The following is a 21,520-nucleotide window of genomic DNA, read 5'->3' as shown; positions in this document are numbered from 1 at the left end:
AAGGATTTTATTTTAGAATACTTTCACCAAGTACTAAGTATTACTTGGCAGCTGCAAACACATCAATGCTATTTGATAATATGGGGTATGATGGTCTGTGCCCAGTGGAAATCATGGATCCAGAGTCCACATCTGGAAGGCTCACTGTAGATGAAAAATGGACATAGTGTTCAAAAAGACCTGTTACGCTCATGTCAGCTTTCCTTACAACTTGTGAAGCATGCAGGCTGAGAGAATATGATGACCAATAGTCCTACTGACTCCACTATTATTCCACACTGGTTCTGATCGTAGTAGAATGATTACACACAAGATACTCATCTTTATATTAGTGATCTGCTTTTCCATTTCCTGAGGTAAACCCAAACTAAAGACTGACTGGGCATACGTGTAGGTGTATAGATCTGCAACAATATTAACACAATTGTATTAAAAATAGACTGCCAACCTAGCAGTTTGAAAACATGCCAATGTGAGTAGATCAATTGGTACTGCTTTGGCAGGAAGGTAATGGCGCTCCATGCAGTCATGTCAGCCACATGACATTGGAGGTGTCTAAGGACAATGTTGGCTCTTCAGCTTAGAAATGGAGATGAGCACCAACCCCCAGAGTTGGACATGACTAGACTTAATGTCAGGGGAAACCTTTACCTTTACCAATTAATAGTTGATATATAATTTAAATTTTTGAAGCAAGAAACAGAGCCTAAAGCTAATTGACAGATGTTTGTTCTTGCAAGGGATTTATGCATGGTTTCTCAGAAGGAAGTCTCACTGCAAGCAATGAACCTACTCTGTAGCAAGCCCATTTAAGAACACAGCTTTAGTAAATTATTAAAATAATCATTGACTGACAGCTATGGTAAATAGCTGTCAGGGGAAAACCTTTACCTATTAAAGTGGAAGGTTGTGTGGTGTAATGATTTTAAGAGCTCGACTAGGATTTTTGGAGACAAGGGTTTGAATCCCTGTTTAGTCATGGAAAACCACTGAGTGAATTTGGGCAACTCATATTCTTCCTACAACAGAGGAAAGGCAGAGGGAATCCACTCTGAACCAATTTTGCAAAGAAAAATATATGATAGCAACAGCAGTTGTAGGGCCCTTTAGATGGGACAAATACCTTGTGGCATTTGCTGTTATAGTTCTTAATACTCCTTTAAAATATTCACTCTTGTTGTCCTAGATTATTTTCTGGTAATTCCCAGCATTTGCTGCTATATTTTATTTCCATACTTGAGCAGATTTTTTTTTGTAATTCCACGACATAATGGGACAATATTATATTTCCACATTTCCACAGACTGAGTGATGTTCCAAGGTCAGAGTTTGTAGATTGATGTATTTGGATATTTTGGTGAGGTTCTGTCTCACCTGCTACTTTACCTACTCTAAGTTTAATTACAGCCCTCACAATTGTTTGAGGAAAGTCTTGCCATTTTCAGCAAAAGAAGCCATTACTTTAAGCTATTGTTTTGAATTTTGAATGGGCAATTAAGATTCTTCTGCTTTACAAAAGATCTGGTCACTAGAAGCCATCTTAACGAAACTGAGCCTATCATCCTTTGCACGTATCATGAGATTGTTAGAAAGTATTATAATTCTTGGAAGGTGGTAGGAGAAGAGGATGAACACACTGCAGTTGGATAAACTCAGTCAAAGAAGCCATGGCCTAGTCAAAAAACTCAGTCAAAGAAGCCATGGCTCACAAAATTTGGGTATAATTTGTTTAGCTTTGAGTGATATGTATATGATGAAGGTTGTTGCCCTTTGTTCCTGTTTTGAAAGCAAAGTGTCTTGGATCAGTCTTGTGATCAGGAATGAACAGAGCTATATTGATAAAACAGACGTTGGGGTTTCCCTAGCCCAGTAAATTTTGCCTTAGACTAGGCATGAGCAAACTTTGGCCCTCCATGTGTTTTGGATTTCAACTCCCACATGTCTGTCTTAGGCTATCCTACCTTTATCTTCTGTTTAACCACAATTATATCTGGAAGTTGTTTTTTTTTTTTTTACTAATGTAAAAATATGGTGTTGGGGTGAACCTCATATTTGTTCTCCTAATTTGCCCTTGAGAAAATGAGAACAATACACATCCTTTGAACAACAATTAGCCATGCCATCTGTTGTATTGGCAGATGAACAATATAATCTGCTCATCTTTGCCTCAGGAGGATAAGGGTATGTTGCGTTCATCAAGGTGACCATATGCACATAAAAGACATCTTTCTTCCCCCTTTCAAAAGATCACAGGGCGTTGGTAAACATACACAGGAACACTGCAGGAATCTTTTGCATTTTTCATGGGAAATTAGATTCGGTTAGATTATTCCCTCACTTCACCAGTGTTTCAGCCCCATTAGAGATGATTTTACTAGGAGTTCAACTGCATGTTATGTTAAATATCACTTCCTAAAGTCCCAGACTGGGTCAAGACTAGTTTACATAACTAATGAAGGCTTCATTTTCCATATATATATATATATATATATATATATATATATATATATATATATATGAAAATATTTTAATGGTGTTGTTTTATGAAGCGGAGTCAGATGGTTACTCAAATCAGAATTTTCTTCTGATTTAGGACACAGCCACTTTGCGAAGTGTCTCATAAAAGGTCTTTAACAATAAGTTTACAATACTTGGATAGTAAGGAATGCCTTTACAGCAAGTTTGTTGCTCAGCAGCAACTAACTGCTGTGCCCGTACCTTGGGAAGTCTGACTTGGCCACAGTGGTCCATGCTCTGGTTACATCCTGTATTGACTACTGCAACGCTCTCTACGTGGGGTTGCCTCTGAAGACTGCCCAGAAGCTGCAATTAGTCCAAAGTTCGGCAGCCAGATTACTAACAGGAGCGGGGTACAGGGAACGCACAACTCCTTTGTTGCGCCAGCTCCACTGGCTGCCAGTTAGCTTCCGAGCACAATTCAAAGTGCTGGTTCTAACCTACAAAACCCTATACGGTTCGTGCCCGGTTTACCTGTCTGAATGTATTCTCCCCTATGGACCGGACCACTAAGACAATTAAGATCTTCTGGTGGGGCCTGCTCTCAGTCCTGCCACTTTCGCAATTGCATCTAGTGGGAATGAGAGACAGGGCCTTTTCTGTGGTGGCCCCTCGGCTATGGAACTCTCTTCTGATTGAGATCAGATTTGCCCCCTCCCTCCTGTCCTTCAGGAGGCTGGTGAAATCCTGGCTATGGAAGGAAGCATTCCCAGAGTAATGGTTGAAACCGGCTACAGAACAAAGTTATCGACCACACATACGGACTGAGTTGGACATGATTTTATCTTGGCGATTTGGCTTATTTGTAATTTTAATCGATATGTATTTTAACTTGTTATTATATGATGTTTTTAGATTGTACTATTAGCATTGAATCCTTGCTGTAAGCCGGTCTGAGTCCCTCCACGGAGGTTGAGAAGATCGGGATATAAAAGTTTTAAACAAATAATAATAAATAACTGCATATTCTTCTGTGTTATTCTGGACCTCCCCTTTGAATGTATTCCATCGCTTCAACTGACAATGGTTTCCATTGGTATTTTTGAGGAAATGTTTTTACTAATTCTATTGTGTCAGGTGTGCCTTGTATTCTGCCACTAAATGAAATATGTTGATGGGAAGCCGGTCCACCTTCTGTAGTGATTTGTGCGAATGGCACATGAAGTAGTGGCACTCTTGATTGTAAAGGATCTTATATTTTAGGTCCGGGAGTACTTCTTCTGTCTGGAAACTTAATTAATGGTGTATATGGCTTGACCACCTGAATGACCCTACTGGCGACTGCCATCTTGCTGCCCATCGTGACACCCCCACCTATTTTATTTTTAACAACCATCAAATATGTCCCTCCTATGTACAAGTTAAAAGACTAGAAAGAAGAGGAAAGTATCTTTGGCGCGTAACTTTCAAATAACTTTCAGGAAGGTACAATAATCAACTATTTGTTGATTTATTTATTGCATTTATATCCCACCCTTCTCACCCTGAAGGGGACTCAGGGCAGCTCACAACAAAGGCACAATTTGATGACATGAGTACATATAAAAATAAAACAACATATTCTTTAAAATCACATAATTAAAACATAACAACTTCAAACAATTACTTAAACCACCCAGTTCAAAAGCATTGGTCTTGGTCTTGCTGGTGACAAAGAGGAGTATTTCATGTTGCTGTTTGAAAATGTTAAAGAACCTAGTTGAGGAAGAGGGCTATTTTTCCCACAATGTCCAGAACTTGCTGCCCTGGCATCAGTTGAAGTTGGACTGGATGTCTCTTGTGGTCTCTTCCAACTCTATGATTCCAGGTGAAGACAAGGCTTGATCCTTTTTGTGGTATTTTGGAATGGGTCTGAAATCCCAGTACTTTGCTGAAAGTTCTTCATCAACTGCTGCAAATGCAGCAGATGGTTACTTGCCCAACACCATCTTAGGGTTCATTTAATTTTTTTTGTAATGTGAAGGGAATCTTGAAAAAGAAAGAACCAGGAGTAAGAAAGATAGCTGTTACTGAAAATGAAATCCTGTGATTCCTGGAGATAGTGTTAATTTGAAGAATGTATGCAAATCCGAGCTTCCAAGACAGAAATCTGCCAACAATATAGACAACTGACTTTAGTATAAGGTATCTTCTTTGGGAAGCAGAACTTTCTCTGCTCTCATTTGTATTAGCTTTCGATGGGTGAATAACTCGGGACTATGTCGGTTCTCGTTTTTATTGTATTTTAAAGTTGGTTGTATTGTTTTAATCTACTGCTGTAAACTGCTCCGAGCCAAATTGGGAGTGGCGGTATACAAGTCAAATAAATAAATAAATAAATAAATAAATAATAAACCCATCAATACATTCTATTGTATTTTGCCATTGATTGCTTTTAGTTTGAAAGATAGTGAATTAGAATGTTGTAAAACATGACTGCATGTGTCAAAAATATGGATTTATCACACTGGAGGCAAGGACAATGTTTACAAATCTGGCTATTTTGAAAAATGAAGGATATGAAATGGTATTAGAAAGACTGCACTACTTTGAAAAGTATCAGTTCCTAGTTTGTTTCCATATGTAACATTATTCCTAGAATTCCTCTGAGTCTTCTACAGATGTTGAACATCTGCTGATACCTCCCAGCCATAGAAATGTACATGCATTGCCAAAAAGCAGCAGTCTGAAAATGTGGTTCTGTCTCACTCAGATTTTAGATCTGTATTTGGAAAATCTTCTGGCTTAAAAGTTCCACACCCTTTTTACAGCCATGCCAAGAAAAGTATTTTAAGAGATATGTTTCATATTTGGAATATGCACAACTTTTGTCCATCGGCACATGAGAACCGGTGTGGTGTAGGGGTTGTAGCATTGGACTATGACTCTGGAGACCAGGGTTCAAATTCCTGCTTGGCTTTGGAAATTCACTGGGTGTCTTTGGGCAAGTCACACTCTTTCAGCCTCAGGGGAAGGCAAATTTATTTATTTATCATGTCGGAAGCAAACTGGGGCTTCTAATGTATTTAAAAATACAAAGTTAGACTTGGCATTATACTAAATGTCCTTTGATCAGAAGCTGGCTACTTGGAGTGCCTCTGGTGTTGCTGTGAGAAGGCCCTCCATTGTGCATGTGACAGGGCTCCAGTTGCATTGTAGTTGGTGGTCTGTGGTTTGCTCTTCTCTGCAGTTGCATATCATGGACTCCACTTTGTAGCCCCATTTCTTAGTTAGCTCTGCATCTTGTGGTGCCAGAGTGCAGCTTGTTCAGTGCCTTCCAGGTCACCCAGTCTTCTGTGTGCCCAGGAGGGAGTCTCTCATCTGGTATCAGCCACTGATTGAACTTCCGGGTTTTCACCTGCCACTTTTGGACTCTTGCTTGCTGAAGTGTTCCTGCAAGTGTCTCTGTAGATGTTAGAAAACTATTTCTTGATTTAAGACATTGGCATGCTGGCTGATATTGAAACAAAACCAAACCCTCTTTGAGCAAATCTTGACAAGAAAACTCAGTAATAGGTTTGCTTTAGTGTCACCATAAGTCAGAAATTACTTTAAGACATGCAACGACAACAATTGATCATTTCTCTTTCTTGGCCTGAAACTTCTTCACTTGTTAAACATTTCCTCTCCTACCTAAATATTCTGTGAGGTTACATTTATTTAGATGAAAACACCAATTTCCAAGATTTTGCTTGTGTGTGACCTAACAGACTTGATGAAGCGCTCTTTTGCTGGATCAATAGCAAGCAACCAATTTATTTCCTCTGGTAGAAGACTACATTTACTCCCTTATCGAAGTTGAAATCTCCTTTTCTCTTTGCCTGAGCTTTCTGTAGTACCGTGATGCCCGATAAGGGTCACTACCCGGAGATTGAGGTCAGTTCTTCAAATATCACGTTACTTATCATTAGTGCTTCCTGGGATCTTTTGTACTATACCTCACCCCACCTCTGTTAGAGCTGTGTCTCTAACCAAGGTCATTTTGTGTATTGGGATTCAGAGCAACTCTGCAGCTCTGAGCAGTGAACCACTTAGACTGGTGGAAGAAAGACAAAACATAATTTCAAGTGTGCAGGAGTGATGTTATTCAGTAGTGCTGAACCATTCATCTCAAACATGCTTCTGCAAAGAACTTCCAGCAGCTTCACAAGCTTCTCAGCTGCCAAATATCCCCCCAAAAATAAAGAGGTGGAATTAATAACTAATAATCCCATCCTAGGGTTTTCTTGGAAGACTTATTCAAATTAAGTTTATTATTCCATTCTTCTGAAGATGAATGAATGTGTGTGCTCTTGTTCCACATTCAATGTTGAGGAGCCTGTTATTCGTAGGCCCTCCTGGTTGTGTTTGCCAGCAGGGCTGCATGGCTGCACAATAACAACAAGCAACTTGATGGAAGACCACTAGAGAATACCAAGGTCTAGAAAAGAATCCTGCCTGGAGCCCTTGGGAACTGCTACCAGCCATCCCAATATTGGCTAGTTAAATGGGGCAGTAAAAGGAAACTCTCTGTGTTCTTTTAATGTTTAAAGCTGGGGGACAGAACAGCATATCAACACCATAAAATTAGGAATCCTATCTGTACAACTTGTGCTTATAACCTAAGCATAATCTTTGACATTTGGTACTGCAACTACAGATTTGTAGCCTAGAATTATGGGCCATAACTTCTGTATTTGGTTCCCCAGTTTCCCCAATCCACCTTACAGCCATCAACCACATAGAGTAAAAGAGTTCTGTTCAGGGTGATTGGCCACAAGGAAGATGATATTTTCAGCTCCCTGCCATAGCACTCTTGAGACAGGCAATGAGATTCAGGACCCCTCTTGCAAGTCCTCATCATAGCCTGGCTTATAGTATAGCAGAAATGTCTGCTGACAGTTAAGGTGGGCTGGGAGAGGGGCAAGTTACATTAGGATATTGGGAAATAGCTGGAATTTTAAGTCTCCCCATAGTTGCGTATATAGGGAAACATACTTTTGTGAGTACCTTGGATAAAAACTTGAAACTTCTAAAATTCTTAACTGCAACTCCATGAGTCCCAGGTTAGCATATCCCCAAAGTGACGTTTCCAGCCTCTTTCATAGATCCATTCACAATTATTTTCCTCCTCAATAACTAATTAGCACTTTTGGAAAATAGATCTTTGGAGTGTGATATTTTAAGATGTCTACTGTAGGGTTGTAGGATCTTATTACTATGATTTTATAGCAGTGCTGTTGAAATCTAGACAGTAGTGAAGTATAAAAGGCAACCAGCCCTTTTACCTCTTATAACCAAGAGTGACAACATTAAAACGCTATTAGTTCATTCTCATTAAATTTATTGGTGCAGCAGCTTTATTAGAATGGCTGCACCAGGCTTCATAACAGAGAAATCAGCAACAGTATCTTATGGATGTGTCAGCTATGAATGTTAAAATGGTCCTTAAGACAGCTATCCTAATTTGAGAGGTTACAAAACACAATTAACAGTAAAGAATGGCCAGGACATGCGAGATCAGCAGAATCTTTTTATGTATCTCAAAGTGACATTGGGAGGCATTGTGTTCCTAATTCTATCTTTCCATCTCCAGTGGAGTCCCTATTGTTGTTGTTGTTATTATTATTATTGTTGTTGTTGTATTTGTTTAAAAAAAACAAAAGAAAAAACCCCCAAACAGACCTTTTGGATCACAACACCTTTCATTCTCAGCCAACATGGTTATATACAGTGTTTATATTGACTGTTCCATGGACTTTGAAACATATAATAATTTCTATGCCAACTTTCCCCAAGGAAAGTTAGGTGATATTAAAGCTATTGACACAACATTATTAAGGATTTGATCTCATGGTGCTGCTAGCCTATGCCATTTGCACAATCAGGAATAATGGCAATTTACCTCTATGGGGATATGTCCCTATTGCACCTTGAAGCTTTGCATAGCAATCTCTGGATTCATGGCTGCAAGTTTGGTCAGGGGCATAACTCTGTTATTGTTTTTAATTATTTATTTAAAGCAACGTAGCAATTTCAGCAAAGTTTAATGATTTTCCAAAACCTCTAAATCTTGAATTGCTGTGAGGGGAGAATGATGCCTTTGAAATCACTTCTGTGCCACCACACCACCACAGAAGTGGGTTGATCATATCACTCAAGATAAGTATGGGAACCATGGTCTGATAGAAGGCTATTGATGGTGATAACTGTGGATGGGTTTGTCATAGAGAACGAGTAGACTGGCAACTGGTTGTGTACAACATTGTGCCAAAATCGATGATCTTTCTTCAATGGTGGTTTGCCACCTCCATGCAAATAAGTCCTAAGAGTGTGTCCAAACTGATTGAAAAATTCCAGATGTTGTCCCTGTCCTTTCTGATTTTATCCTAGGTTCAAATAAACCAATTTGGGAAGCTGGTATAAAATGTTTGATCATAATAGGAGCTGAAAATATGTGGGATAAATTATCTACAGTTCTCCAAGATAAAATGAAAAAGCATAGGAAAAAAATTCTAGAACTTTCTAGTCTTTTAAACCAGTCTGTATCCATCTAATGACTTCATCCCACATAGTCTTCTCTCCATCTTCATTCTGTTTTAATATGCTGGCAAAACAGAGTCCCACAGAAGCTACTTCTGATAGCTGCCTGTGAGAATCCGTGTTGCCCTTCTGAGTCCCCTAGTGGAAAAGGGGCAGGATACAAATAAAGTTGATTATTATTATTATTATTATTATTATTATTCCACAGCAAACAAGATCACTATGCTGGCTGTTGTTGACAGGTTGGACACTTCCCAAGTATCTAGGACTGTGTGATGTATCGGCGAATAATGCATCCAGATCTGAGTAGGATGGCCTTTTGCAGCTGACGGATGGTAATTTTGTCAGAGCTGATTGTGTTTAAGTGCAGGCCTAGGTCTTTAGGCACTGTACTCAGTGTTCCATTTTTGGTAATTTTTATGCTGATTATGATTATGATTATTATGAAAGAACCAAGGTAAGGACATCTCTGGCCCACCCCCTGTTCGGATATCAGCCAGCACTCCAATGCCTTAAATCAAGAAATAGTATTCTAAGATCTACAGAGATACTTGCAGATAAATCTCAGCAAGCAGGAGTCCAAAAGTGGCAGGTGAAAAACCGGAACCTCAACCCATGGCTGATACCGAATGAGAGACTCCCTCCTGGGCACACAGAAGACTGGGTAACTTGGAGGATGCTGAACAGTCTGCGCTCAGGCACCATGAGATGCAGAGCCAACCTTAAGAAATGGGCCCACAAAGTAGAATCCACAACATGCAAGTGTGGAGAAGAACAAGCCACAGACCACCTATTACAATGCAACCCGAGCCCTGCCACATGCACAATGGAGGACCTTCATAAAGCAACACCAGAGGCACCCCAGGTGGCGAGCCACTGGTCAAAGGACATTTAGTAGAATGCCAAGATTTTTAAACTTTGTGTGTTTAAATACATCACAACTTTACCCTTGGTTCACTCCTGATACGATAAATAAAATTATTATTATTATTATTATTATTATTATTATTATTGCCAGTGTGTTAGAACAGAGCGGAGATTTTGTTTTCAGGAGTCGTGTGCTACCCAACTCCAAACAATAAAACAAGGAGGAAGTGGGGAAAGCACAGGAAAGTACAGAAAATGACATGGGATGGGTGACCAACTATCCCAAAAGAGAGGGAAGATAGTAGGAAATGAATTGTGATGGTACCCTTTGCTTTCCCCCACTTTCCAGTTGTCAATGTGATGAGGTCCATGGTCTCATGTGTTTTTCCAATGCAAGGTCAGAATCAAGGTAGATGAAGCTCCTCTCTCTCAGGACACTTGGAGAATATCTGGAAATGCTGATTCTGGGAAAGAATATGTTTTTCCAAGCTTCTTCTCCCTCCTAATTTCCTCCCTCTTCCTTCGTGGACAACGGGTTGCTGAGATAGCTTTAGCAGAGACTGGAAAGTGAAATGGTGGAGGCTTTTGAATTTGGAAGGTAACATAGATGCTCAGCTCTGTTGTCTTAAAGTGAAGAGTTCAGTGAATAAATGTAAGGAAGCCTTTGAAGTCAGAGAAATACCAACTGGAACATGGGAGGTACCTGGCTCCTGAAATGCTTCATAATTCATCTCTGCCTGAGGTACCAAACAAGGACAGAGTGAGACGTGAAGCCACTTGCCATTTTTCATAAGTGCCATGATTTATTGTTTGCCTGTCAGGAAATAATTCGTGAGGCTGTTTAGCTATCCTATTCGCTGGACTCACTGCAAAAATCAATTAATCAATCAATCAGAAAATTGCACTTCCCGGTCAGAAATATTGTGGAAACAATATCAGTGGCAGCATTGCTATTAATCTTTTCTTGTCAGTGTTCTGAAATGCCTTTAATTGCTCAGGAAGAATGGAAAAGAATATTTCAAATTCTCCATTGCTAAGAGGCTTTACTTGACTGAAGTCCTTGCATATTGTCTTCCTTTGCATGTTTCAGTCAAATCTTTATTGAGGCACATGCAGAATCCCATGAAAAGAGTAACCAAATATAGGTTCCATTGCATAGAACAATCCAATGCCACATGATCTAATATACAGGATTGATTCTACCTGATGTATTAACATTGTTTAAAGACAAACAAAATATTTCTTCAACTAAAAATAAAAACTACCAATGCAATAGCAATTTTGCTGGTTTTCAACTCACATGAAGCAATGAGTATTTTTAGCAGTATTCTTCTGTGCAATTTTTGGGAAGACTATTTAGGACTTATTCTGTGCAAAATATGTATGTGTTTTTCCATTTTTGAACCCATTTGATGGTGCTATAATGAAATTGGGTTTTAATTCTTTTGCGTATGTTTTAGCAGGTTTTTATGTTTTATGATGTTCATTTTAATTTGTCTGGCAATTGAATGTTTTGCCTTATATGTTAGAAACCACCCTGAGTTCCCTTGAGGAGATTTATTATTATTATTATTATTATTATTATTATTATTATTATTATTATTATATGTGAAAAACAGCATTTTTCTGCACAGGAAATATTGTTTCTAATAGTTGCTGCACAAACCAACTCCATGAAATGTGTGTAGAATAAGACCTGAAGATTATCTACATTCATTATTGTTCCTATCTGAGTTTCTCAGCACTCAAGAAACTTTTTCTTACAATTTTCCAAATATTTTAACTTTTTTGATCCGCAAATAGCAAGCAACGTGAACCATGTAGAGTGGATATGAAGATAGCCCCTGATGTTTCCCTAGATTATCATTTTTAGATTTATATGTGGATTACTACACTTCCCACTTCTCTCCCCCCCCCCCCTCCATCTTCTTCTTAATTGGTGAGAGACAACAAACTATGTCTCTAACATGGCTTCCCAAGAAGACTTGCACACATAAAAATCAAACATTAGAGGGTTTTGTCATCACATTTCAGAATACTGCACCGTCTTTGAATGCTATATGTTAAGTTTTGTATTTGTACCTATGTGTTCCTAGCAGACTGGTTTCTCTTTTTAAATATCCATAGGCTCATAAAACCAGACTATTTTGCTGTTTTAGAATAAATATAAAATATTCTTACAAGTTTAACAGGCTATTGTCCTTCAGCATTCCTCAAAATGATAGAAAAGTTAGGCAGGGGCAAGAGGGGTTATGGAAGCATGTCCTCCAAGTGGCCCAGTTTGGCAGGGAGAGTCCTGATTAAGCCTCTGTCCTCCCACAAAATGAGACCAATATGTCTGAGTCATATTAGGGTGTGGTCGAGATGGCAAATGGTATTAATAAGGAAGAACATACAAAGTAGCACAGGTTGCAGTAATTTGATTTTGCCTGAAACTACTGGGAAATGCAAGATTATGCTCCCTCCTCTTCTCACTGCTAGGTAAAGGTAAAGGTTTCCCCTGACATTGAGTCTAGTCATGTCCTACTCGGGGTGGGGTTAGTGCTCATCTCCATTTCTAAGCTGAAGAGCCAGCGTTGTCCGTAGACACCTCCAAGGTCATGTGCTCAGCATGACTGCATAGAGCACTGTTACCTTTTTGCAGAAGCTGTACCTATTGATCTACTCACATTTGCATGGTTTCAAACTGCTAGGTTGGCAGAAGCTGGGCCTAACAGTGGGAGCTCACCCTGCTCCTTGGGTTCGAATCACCAACCTTTTGGTCAGCAAGTTAAGCAGCTCAGTGGTTTATCCTGCTGTGCCACCAAGGAGCCTGAATTAAGCATATGCCAACTATTTTTAAAATAGCCATGGAAGTAAGCTAAGGATGAAGAGGGATAGATGAAGGAGCAGAGAGTGACTAGGACATTCAAAAGTGGAATGACAAGAAGATTAAGACTATCACTGACAAATTAAGTCAGTTGTAGAGCATTGCTTTATATGCTTTGTACTGGCGATTCTTGAATTGGCCTGGTAACGGAGAACATTGTTTTGTTTTGGTGTCAGAAAAAACTAGCAACCCTGTGGTTGGTCTTCTTGTGATGAACTTCTCCACACTAAAATGGACTGGTTCTTGGACATTAGATATGAAATCATTCACTGGGGTTGTACCTGAAGACTTGATAGTGGAAGTATCCTGTGTTTCATTGATATATTCTTTGTAGCTAAAGTCGTCCCCATGTTACAATGAGGCAGCCAAGTAAGAATACATGGCAGGCCCAATAGACAACTAAGTGCAAATATGCTTATTATACACAGGCAGATTCAACAGGCATTCCCATATGCTTCATTAGCCTTCTGTCTCTCATGGTAGCCAATATCAGTTTTGTCTTCCTTTCTCTTTATTGTACTTGGCAGCTGGAGAATTTTGAGAGAAAGTAGAGCAAACAGATGGTAAACAGTGCAGATCAAACTCTCTGAGCCACTGCTCATCTAGTGCCTCCATTTATATACTTCTGAAACCCTTCTTTTCCCCTTTAGCTAGTTCAAAGCAGCTGTAATGATTCTTATTCATTTATCCTGAAAGGTGCTAACTCAGAGTATGTACACGCTTTAGAAAATAGCATTAGAACAGGCTTACTTTGGGTCCTGGGATTTTTTTAAAAAAACCGTCAACTGTTTACATTCCAGTTGTAGCATCCACTGACAGCTGCTTCCAAACCTTCTTTGTTTATATTTGCAGCTCATAACAATCTGGAGAATCAAAGCAGCTAATCAACAATGCAGCAGCATAAAGCTCTTTAAAACAGAAAGGACAACACTGCTGTGCTTGTGATGTTTGTATTTTCCAAATAATTAAAGGCAAAGCTGAAGATGTTAGTTTTAAGAGAAACGAACAGTAGGACATGCTGAAATCAACTATAACTAACTATGCACTGGTAGAATAGGTAAAGTTAAAGGTTTCCCCCTGACATTAAGTCCAGTTGTGTCCGACTCTGGGGGTTGGTGCTCATCTCTATTTCTAAGCTGAAGAGCCGTTGTTGTCCATAGACACCTCCAAGGTCATGTGACCAGCATGACAGCATTACCTTCCCACCGGAGCAGTACCTATTGATCGACTCACATTTGCATGTTTTCAAATTGCTAGGTTGACAGAAGCTGGGACGAACAGCGGGAGCTCACACCACTCCCTGGATTCAAACCTGTGACCTTTCGATAAGCAAGGTCAGCAGCTCAGTGGTTTAACCCACTGCACCACGAGGGGCTCCTGATACGACTGGTAGAATACAACATTGCTTTTCCAAGCTCAGCTATGGAACCATACCTTGATCAGTTCAATGAAATATTTCATGATGAAAGAAACTACATTTATGTTTAAAAGACAGATACAAGCTTCAGATTTTTAAAGGCCTAGATCCAATTTGGCAAATGATAAGCTGATGTACATTTATATGTGGCTCAGAGGACCATTGAGAGGCTGTAACTGCAGAACACTATTATGTCTATGCTTATCACATTTAATAAAGCAAGCCTTATCAATGTCAATGCTGACATCAGTGACAACTGGAATAAAGCATTCTAGTTCCCATGACCTTTGTGGAAAGATGACATGACAGATGTTCCTGGTCCTGCAGATAAGCAATACAAAAACGAAGAGACTGGCCCTGCAGAGACACGAAAACCACAATTTATATATATTTTTATTTGGGTTCTGAGTGACATCACCACAGATAAAATACTTGAATCAAATACAAGAAGAACAGATTGCCAGGTAGTTCTTTTCCCTAGATGCAACAGACAGTTAACGTGGAAAAAAGAAAGTCCGGCTGGTGTTTAGCCACATCAAAACACCAGGTGAAGATCTTGGACATATACACATAAATAATATCTACAACACTGTAATCAGCTTTATTATTTCTTTTTTTAAAAAAAATACATGCAAGATGTAACCCATACCTATAGATCATCATAGCTGTAGTCTCTGCACTGCCTCTCCCTTGGGGAAGCAGAAGCATTTGGTGGATAAGTTGTAAATGAGCCATTTAATGGCAACATTTATCTCAAGTGCACAATTTTCCATTTGCATCCAGGAAAGTTGTACTACCATCACAGGAACAGTGATGACAGAACACCAGTGCTTAATGAGTGAAGCCCATATGCCCCAATCTATAGAAGTAAGCACAGAGCTGCCCATCCATTGAAGTGAATGGGAAATGTCCAAAAGTACAGGAAATTCTGTAGTCCATTGGGATCTGGGCAAGTAGGGTAGCTTGAAACAAGCTGCTTTAGATCTATTGGCAGAGCTATTAAGCTTTCCAGAACTCACACTTTAATGTAAATAATTGAATATTGTTCTTGGGAATCGGGGTTGAAGAGGATGTTGTGATCTACAGCAGGTGAGTAATAGAAGAACTAGAATGAATGCAGTTCTTACAATATCAAGATTCAATACTGCTACCACACAGATAAGGACATCTCAGTAATATATTATACAAGCTTATACAGCAATTATGTTGACTGGCAACACTGTACAGCCTTTAAATCTAAAGTGCACAGCCCTCAGTCTGAGGTGACAAAAACATACTATCAATATAATTTAAAAGGCAACACAATTACAGACACAATTTATAATCTCCTTGTTCCTATTTCTTAATGTTACAATGAGCCTGTACCCAAAGTTATGTAGTTTTCATCAAATTGTTACATTACATTTGTTTGCTTCAAGTATTTGGAGAGAGTGTAAAACGCTATTGCTTTACAAACCCAGGTGGCCATGTTGATTCGAGTTAAAGCTAGACCCCAAAATTGAGCTAGGTTATAAGTGGAGGGAACTCCAAGGCATAAAACCAACACGTGACCGATTTCCTCTCCATCTCCCCAACCCGTTTTCTGAAACATGGTGGACTCCAAGAGTTTTATCTTCAATTGATATAATCCCTGATCATGCTGGGTAGGGCTGATGGGAGTTGGAGTCCATCAGCAACCACGGACGAACATGATGAAGGAGGTTGTCTCAGAGTGTAACATGTCTCACATCCTTAAAATCTATGTGAGTTTTTCCTTAGGTTGTTGTAGGTTCGGGCTGAATGGCCATGTTCCAGAAGCATTCTCTCCTGATGTTTCACCTGCATCTATGGCAGACATCCTCAGAGGTTGTGAGGTTGTTAGGACCTCATAACCTCTGAGGATGCCTGCCATAGATGCAGGTGAAACATCAAGAGAGAATGCTTCTGGAACATGGCCATATAGCCCGAAAAACCTACAACAACCCAGTGATCCCAGCCATGAAAGCCTTTGACAATACATAGTTTTTCCTTAGTTGATCTCATGTGGGGGACTGGGAATTTTTCCCCATTGTACCAGGAAATTGCATTATATTGATGCTTCTTACTTTCCTGGACACTTGCCTATGGCTCAGGAACCAGCACTAGTCCAAGAACCACTGGTTTAAGTCATGGTTGAGAGATATGTGGTCCTTTAGGTGTTGTTGACCTCCATCTCTAATTCTTCAGAAGAAGTGGATAATGGGAAATGATATAAATATTCTCAGTAATAGAAGGCTGCAGTCTCAGGTATACATTACTTCTAACTCAGGACTGGAGCCAAGCCTTAGCAGCACTGGGCATCTATAGAGGCAGGTCCCTTTATGATTTCAGGTTGGCTGTACTATTTGGAGATCCATGCAGCACCACAGCAGATTTGATAAGGTGTATGTGGCCTTCTCCAGAGCCAGTCCAGATAATTTCTGCTCTGGGCTTGTCTGCAGATTTACCAAGTAATGCCGATTCACCCTTAGTCTGCATGACATCAGATATGGGGTAGAATGGCGGATCCCTGGAATTTGTGTTGTATCTCTCTGCATGTTTTCTCAGATGCATGCAGAGAGTCTTTGTCTTTGAATTACAGAGGGTTCCAGTAGCTGACTATGGAACTGTTCACAATACACTCTTATAACACCATGATTCCTCTTTTACTGTCATGGTTACATCCTGTGGAATCCTAGGGTTTGTAGTTTGGTGAGGTCCTAGAGCTCTCTGCCTGAAATTTCTTAAGACCTCTCCCGAAAGTGCAATTCTCAGGATTCTATAAAATGGAGCCATTGCAGTTAAAGTGGAATCATAGTGGTATAACTATATAGTGGGAAATGGTTCTACAAGACTCTTGCTTTACAAGGACTGTGTTGATTGCAACTAATATCCCTGATGATGTCAGCAGTTCTATGCAGAAATCAGCTGAAATATTCTATGTGTGTTCTAAGAAATGGAGAAACTGCTCTCTCTCTGTCTTTCCGAGTAAGTTTACAGAGTGACTCAGGCCAGGTATGGCATTCCAGATGTTCTTGGATTCCATTTTCCATCAGCCCCATTCAGCCTCACTGGTGCTGACGCATTGACTACATCTCCCATGCTGGCTTGAGGGATTTGGGAGATGTTGGCCTGAATCCTGTTCATGTCTTGAGAAAGTGGTTGTAAAACATCCACATTTTATTCACAATCACAGAAGCAATGTTGCACATGCAGTCCCATTGCACAGGTGGACTTACATTATCAACTGATGCATACCAGTATGTTCCTGCTGAAGTTCTCAGAAGTATTCCTTTATATTTGCATCTGGTTAGCCATGCAGTTGAGCCTCTAACTGTACATTCATCTGAGCAACATTATTCTTCAACACAAAAGTTGAGTAGCACAATCAACCTGTAACTTTGAGGAGATTTACATTACACAACCCTGATACAGGATATTGGTCACAGTTCAAAGAGCAACTTTCTCAAGCTCTGACCTTCTGGAGGGCAACAAGTCTCCTAGCAGTGGTTTCAGCAACCAAAGCTAGGCAAACAGCCACCATATTAGTCTGAGCTCTCTAGCACCATATCATGTATCTGTGCTTTGAAGTTAGATCTGGATCCTTGGATTTCAACAAGGAGAGTTTCCAGAGGCTTATGAATACATTGTGCAGTTATTCTGCCTTAAGAAATTTAATGTGTGTTTATAGAAAGCCAATTGTGAGAAGGTGCAGTAGGAAAAGATGGAAGGGTCATACATGGAAGACAACAACTTCTGTATTCCCATAAAACACTACGAATCATGAAGGCCAATTGCATGATCAAAGCCACATCTGGAAGCACCCAAGAAAGGACTTCTGGTTGACTGCTAATGCAGATTTGCTGGTGAATTTTGGTCTTGTGAATCCAGTCCAGCTCTCCCTTCTTCCACCCTCAGGGTAGTTGTTGTCCCAACAAACCTATCTCTTACTGCTTAGCTTTGTGAGCTGACCTGCTTAGAATTTAGAATGTATTACATAATAAGAAACTTCAGTTGTCTTTCACTTGCAGCCCATAAAGATGGTCATTGCATTTAATCTGAAGTGTAACCCTTTTTGAACAAGACTCCACATACAACCCTAGGATTAATCTTGGGTAAACCAATCTTTTATGATTGTGCGTCTGCTTAGCTAGGCCACAAGGGAAGTATTTTAGGAACATTTAGGTTTTGTTTAAGAGCTGCAGTAATCACTTGAGGTTTTGCAGTACCAAACTCTGGAGATGTGCAAGAGGAAGTCTCACATACATCTGAGGGACATTTCCTTTTCAGAACTGATGTGGGATCAAGTCTCAAACCAAGCATGGTTAGATATCTGGTGCACCTTCTTTAAAGGAAAATAAAATACTTTATTTTTCTTATCATTATTGTTACTGTTATTATTTGCCCCTGCAATCATTATAACCCATATAAAATAAAAAATCTATATTTTACAAAATAGGATCTTTTTAATATATATTTATATATTTATATATTTCTTTTGTAAAATTATATGTATTTAAATACATCTGAAATGTTTGCATGTAAATTAGAAATTCTGTTCTAATAGACTAAGAAAAAAAGGCAAAACATCAGCGTTTTAAAGCATTTTTTGTTTTGTTTTGCTGCACACTGCTCCTCATTTTATTTTGCAATGGTTTGGGAGCAAATTTGGCACTGTTTTGTATGGCTCCTACTAGCATAAACTACCATTTGTATTAACCATACTAAAATTTGGAGAGGGCGAGACTGCAAGCATGGATTTGACTTCTGATTTGCATGAATACAGCCTTTTATATGTTACATCATCAGAAAAGATGTATTCACAAACTCAAGGGTGAGGGAAAAAACTTTTAAAGAGGAGCAATGTTCTCAATTTTAAATTGCACTCTACTTTGACGCCACAATATAGAAATAGATTCACTTTGGAACAAACTACAAATACATTCACCACAGTTTGTGACAACTTAATCGTCTACCTAGAGACATTTCAGAAGAGTCTGATAGACCACATGATTATAAATCTTGCCCAAGGCGCTCTATTTCCTCAATCAGAAAATCGATGTCTTGGTGAGCTGCTGATGGATTGGAGATAACCATACGGAAGAAGTTGACCTTGTCTCCCAGAGGCTGATAGCTGACCATAGTGGAACCACACTCCATCATTCGGGCTTTAATTACTGGGGCCACCTTCACAAACACAGTATGAAAAGTATGTGAGAATGGCATGGTTGCTTCTGAGGATTCATCTACATAGGCAATATAAACAGTATGACTTTGGCTATCTGCACAACATTCCTGTTCTTGTGGTAGGTATCATGGGGTAAATTGGGTTAATCCAGTTTAGCCCCATGTTAAGAAAAATTGGGAAATACTCTACAATTTGCCTGAAACTCACGAGCAAATCTGTGGCTACGCTGTTCCTACATTGTTCCAAGGCACTTCCACCAACCCCTTTATCCTGTGCTCATTAGTAAAGGAGGTCTGTGGCTATCTGTAATGGCAAGAGTAACATGAATGGCAAGGGCTCAACCCAGCTGGACCTTTCATCTCTCTGGGTTTGGGATGGTATGTGTGGTCACTTCAAAGACCATTCTGCAGCATTTCTTTTAAAGAATAAATCTGGATTAACAGGCCAATATAAACTTGGCCTTAATTTCAGGGTCCAGCTACACATGTGGCCAAAGCTGCCATTGGGAGAGAACTTTAGAGCAAAAATCTGGAAAACCAGTCAAATGAATAGGAACACCCTCATTTTAATCAGGGTTGACTGACTACCTTTTGAAGGAAGGAATATAACATTGACTAATGCCCCCTTCAGTGGGTTATGGCTCTACCTTTAATTGTGACATTGGAAAAACTTCTCAACAGTAAATGAGGTTCAAGAACAAATTCCTTCAAAAGATGGTGGACTTTCTTTGGAGGTCTTTAAACAGAGTTTGGATGCCCACTTACCAGTATGGGGTTCCTGCACTGAAAGGGAGATTGGATGGTGAACACAATAGCTCCTGAACATATCCTCTCACCAAGTAGAGCCAAACCAGACCCTTGGCTTTCCAAGGAGTTGGTGGCGATGAAGCAAGTGAGATGGAGACTAGAGTGACATTTGCAGAGAACTTGAAGAGTACAGCTGGATGTGAGACCGAGAGGAGATGCTGGAGACCGAGAGGAGATAGACAGACAGACCGCTGTTGTTGCCGCTGCTGCGGTCGCCCTTGCCGCAGCGAAATTGCTGCCAGAGTCCATCCCCTCCTCAGAGTGCTGAGGAGGGACGTGTCAGGGCCGGTGCTGTTGCCAAAGCCGCCTCTGAGGCCGCCGCCGCGAGCGCCGCGTGTTCCAGCTGGGCCTTTACCGCCACTCTGCCATCCAATTGGGCCGCGGCAAAGCTGCCCCCGGGAGGGGGCAAGCAACCGGGTGAGAGCTGCTGCCGCCATTGCTGCTGACACTGCTGACACTGCCACCACCATCATCGTAGCTAAGGCCACGGTGGGAGCCTTCCCCTTCTCAGGGAGCTGTGAAGGGTGAGTAGCCCCCTGCCCGGCCGGTGCTGCTACCGCGGCAATTGACGCGACCCTTCAATAACCCCAGCCGGCGTTTGGCCTCGATTCCATCGGCCGCTAGTGCCTCTGGCCTGGTGTCCTGCAGGGCCTCCGTTGTGGAACTGTTGCTGTGGTCCTTGGCGCGCCTGCCCCGCCAACCCTTCGCGGCCCCAGTTGCTGCCGTTCGACTTGGCGCTTGGTTGGGCCTCCGGCGCATCGGTCTCCCGTGTGCTTGCTGCCTGCCGTGGCCCGACGCGTTGGCCCCGGCTCTGCCGGACACTTGGTCGTCCCTTCCTGTCACCCACCCGGTGCTCGGTCATCAGCCCGGCGTTCCGGCTCCGGCTCCGGCCCAACAATTAAGGACGTCCGGCCTGGCGTTCGAGGGAGTTCTTCATTGCACCGGTTCGCTGATCTGCCGTTTTCCAGCGCCCCAGCTCCTCCATCCCTCTGGGAGTAATCCGCCGCCATTGCTCGAGTTTTTATCATCTCGCCGGGCAACCCACCAAATCCGGAAAACCGTGTGGGCCATCCTTGTTTTGGTTTAATTATTGCCATCTTCCGGCATCTCATTGTCTCCAACTTTGTGGGTTACTAGCATTTATACTATCAGCACCTTAACCTATTACATCAGTGGACTATTATTTTATATGAGCCTTAGCACCTTAATCTTTCTTAACCCTGCTATCTATCTTTGAGTGTGCTAATCATTCTTGACGGTGCCAATTACCTCTGCTTTTATTGACTATTATTGTAGTCTATGTTGACCATCTTAATTTGTGCTGACCGTTCCTGATGGTTGCTAACTAATCTTGATTC

At 40.7% G+C, this 21,520-nt stretch overlaps 2 protein-coding genes across 2 annotated transcripts in view; both read right to left on the bottom strand.

Annotated features, from left to right (window-relative positions):
* Positions 1-3,479: 3,479 nt before the first annotated feature.
* On the bottom strand, positions 3,480-3,817 carry LOC132779778 (alpha-ketoglutarate dehydrogenase component 4-like). Its single transcript, XM_067469516.1, is given in 1 exon segment — positions 3,480-3,817. A coding segment is annotated over 1 exon segment (324 nt). The 3' UTR covers positions 3,480-3,493.
* A 10,729-nt stretch (positions 3,818-14,546) lies between these two features.
* GAD2 (glutamate decarboxylase 2) overlaps positions 14,547-21,520 on the bottom strand; it is a 51,898-nt gene continuing 44,924 nt past the window's right edge. Inside the window, exon 16 of the mRNA XM_060782430.2 lies at positions 14,547-19,355. Within this exon, the coding sequence (XP_060638413.2) occupies positions 19,182-19,355 (174 nt within the window). The 3' untranslated portion in view covers positions 14,547-19,181. The remainder of the gene's footprint in view (positions 19,356-21,520) is intronic.

The sequence above is a fragment of the Anolis sagrei genome, chromosome 6, assembly GCF_037176765.1.
Source record: "Anolis sagrei isolate rAnoSag1 chromosome 6, rAnoSag1.mat, whole genome shotgun sequence".
Taxonomy (NCBI): Eukaryota; Metazoa; Chordata; class Lepidosauria; order Squamata; family Dactyloidae; genus Anolis; species Anolis sagrei.
The sequence above is the reverse complement of the archived record's forward strand: the minus strand, read 5'-3'. Positions and strand labels throughout refer to the sequence as shown.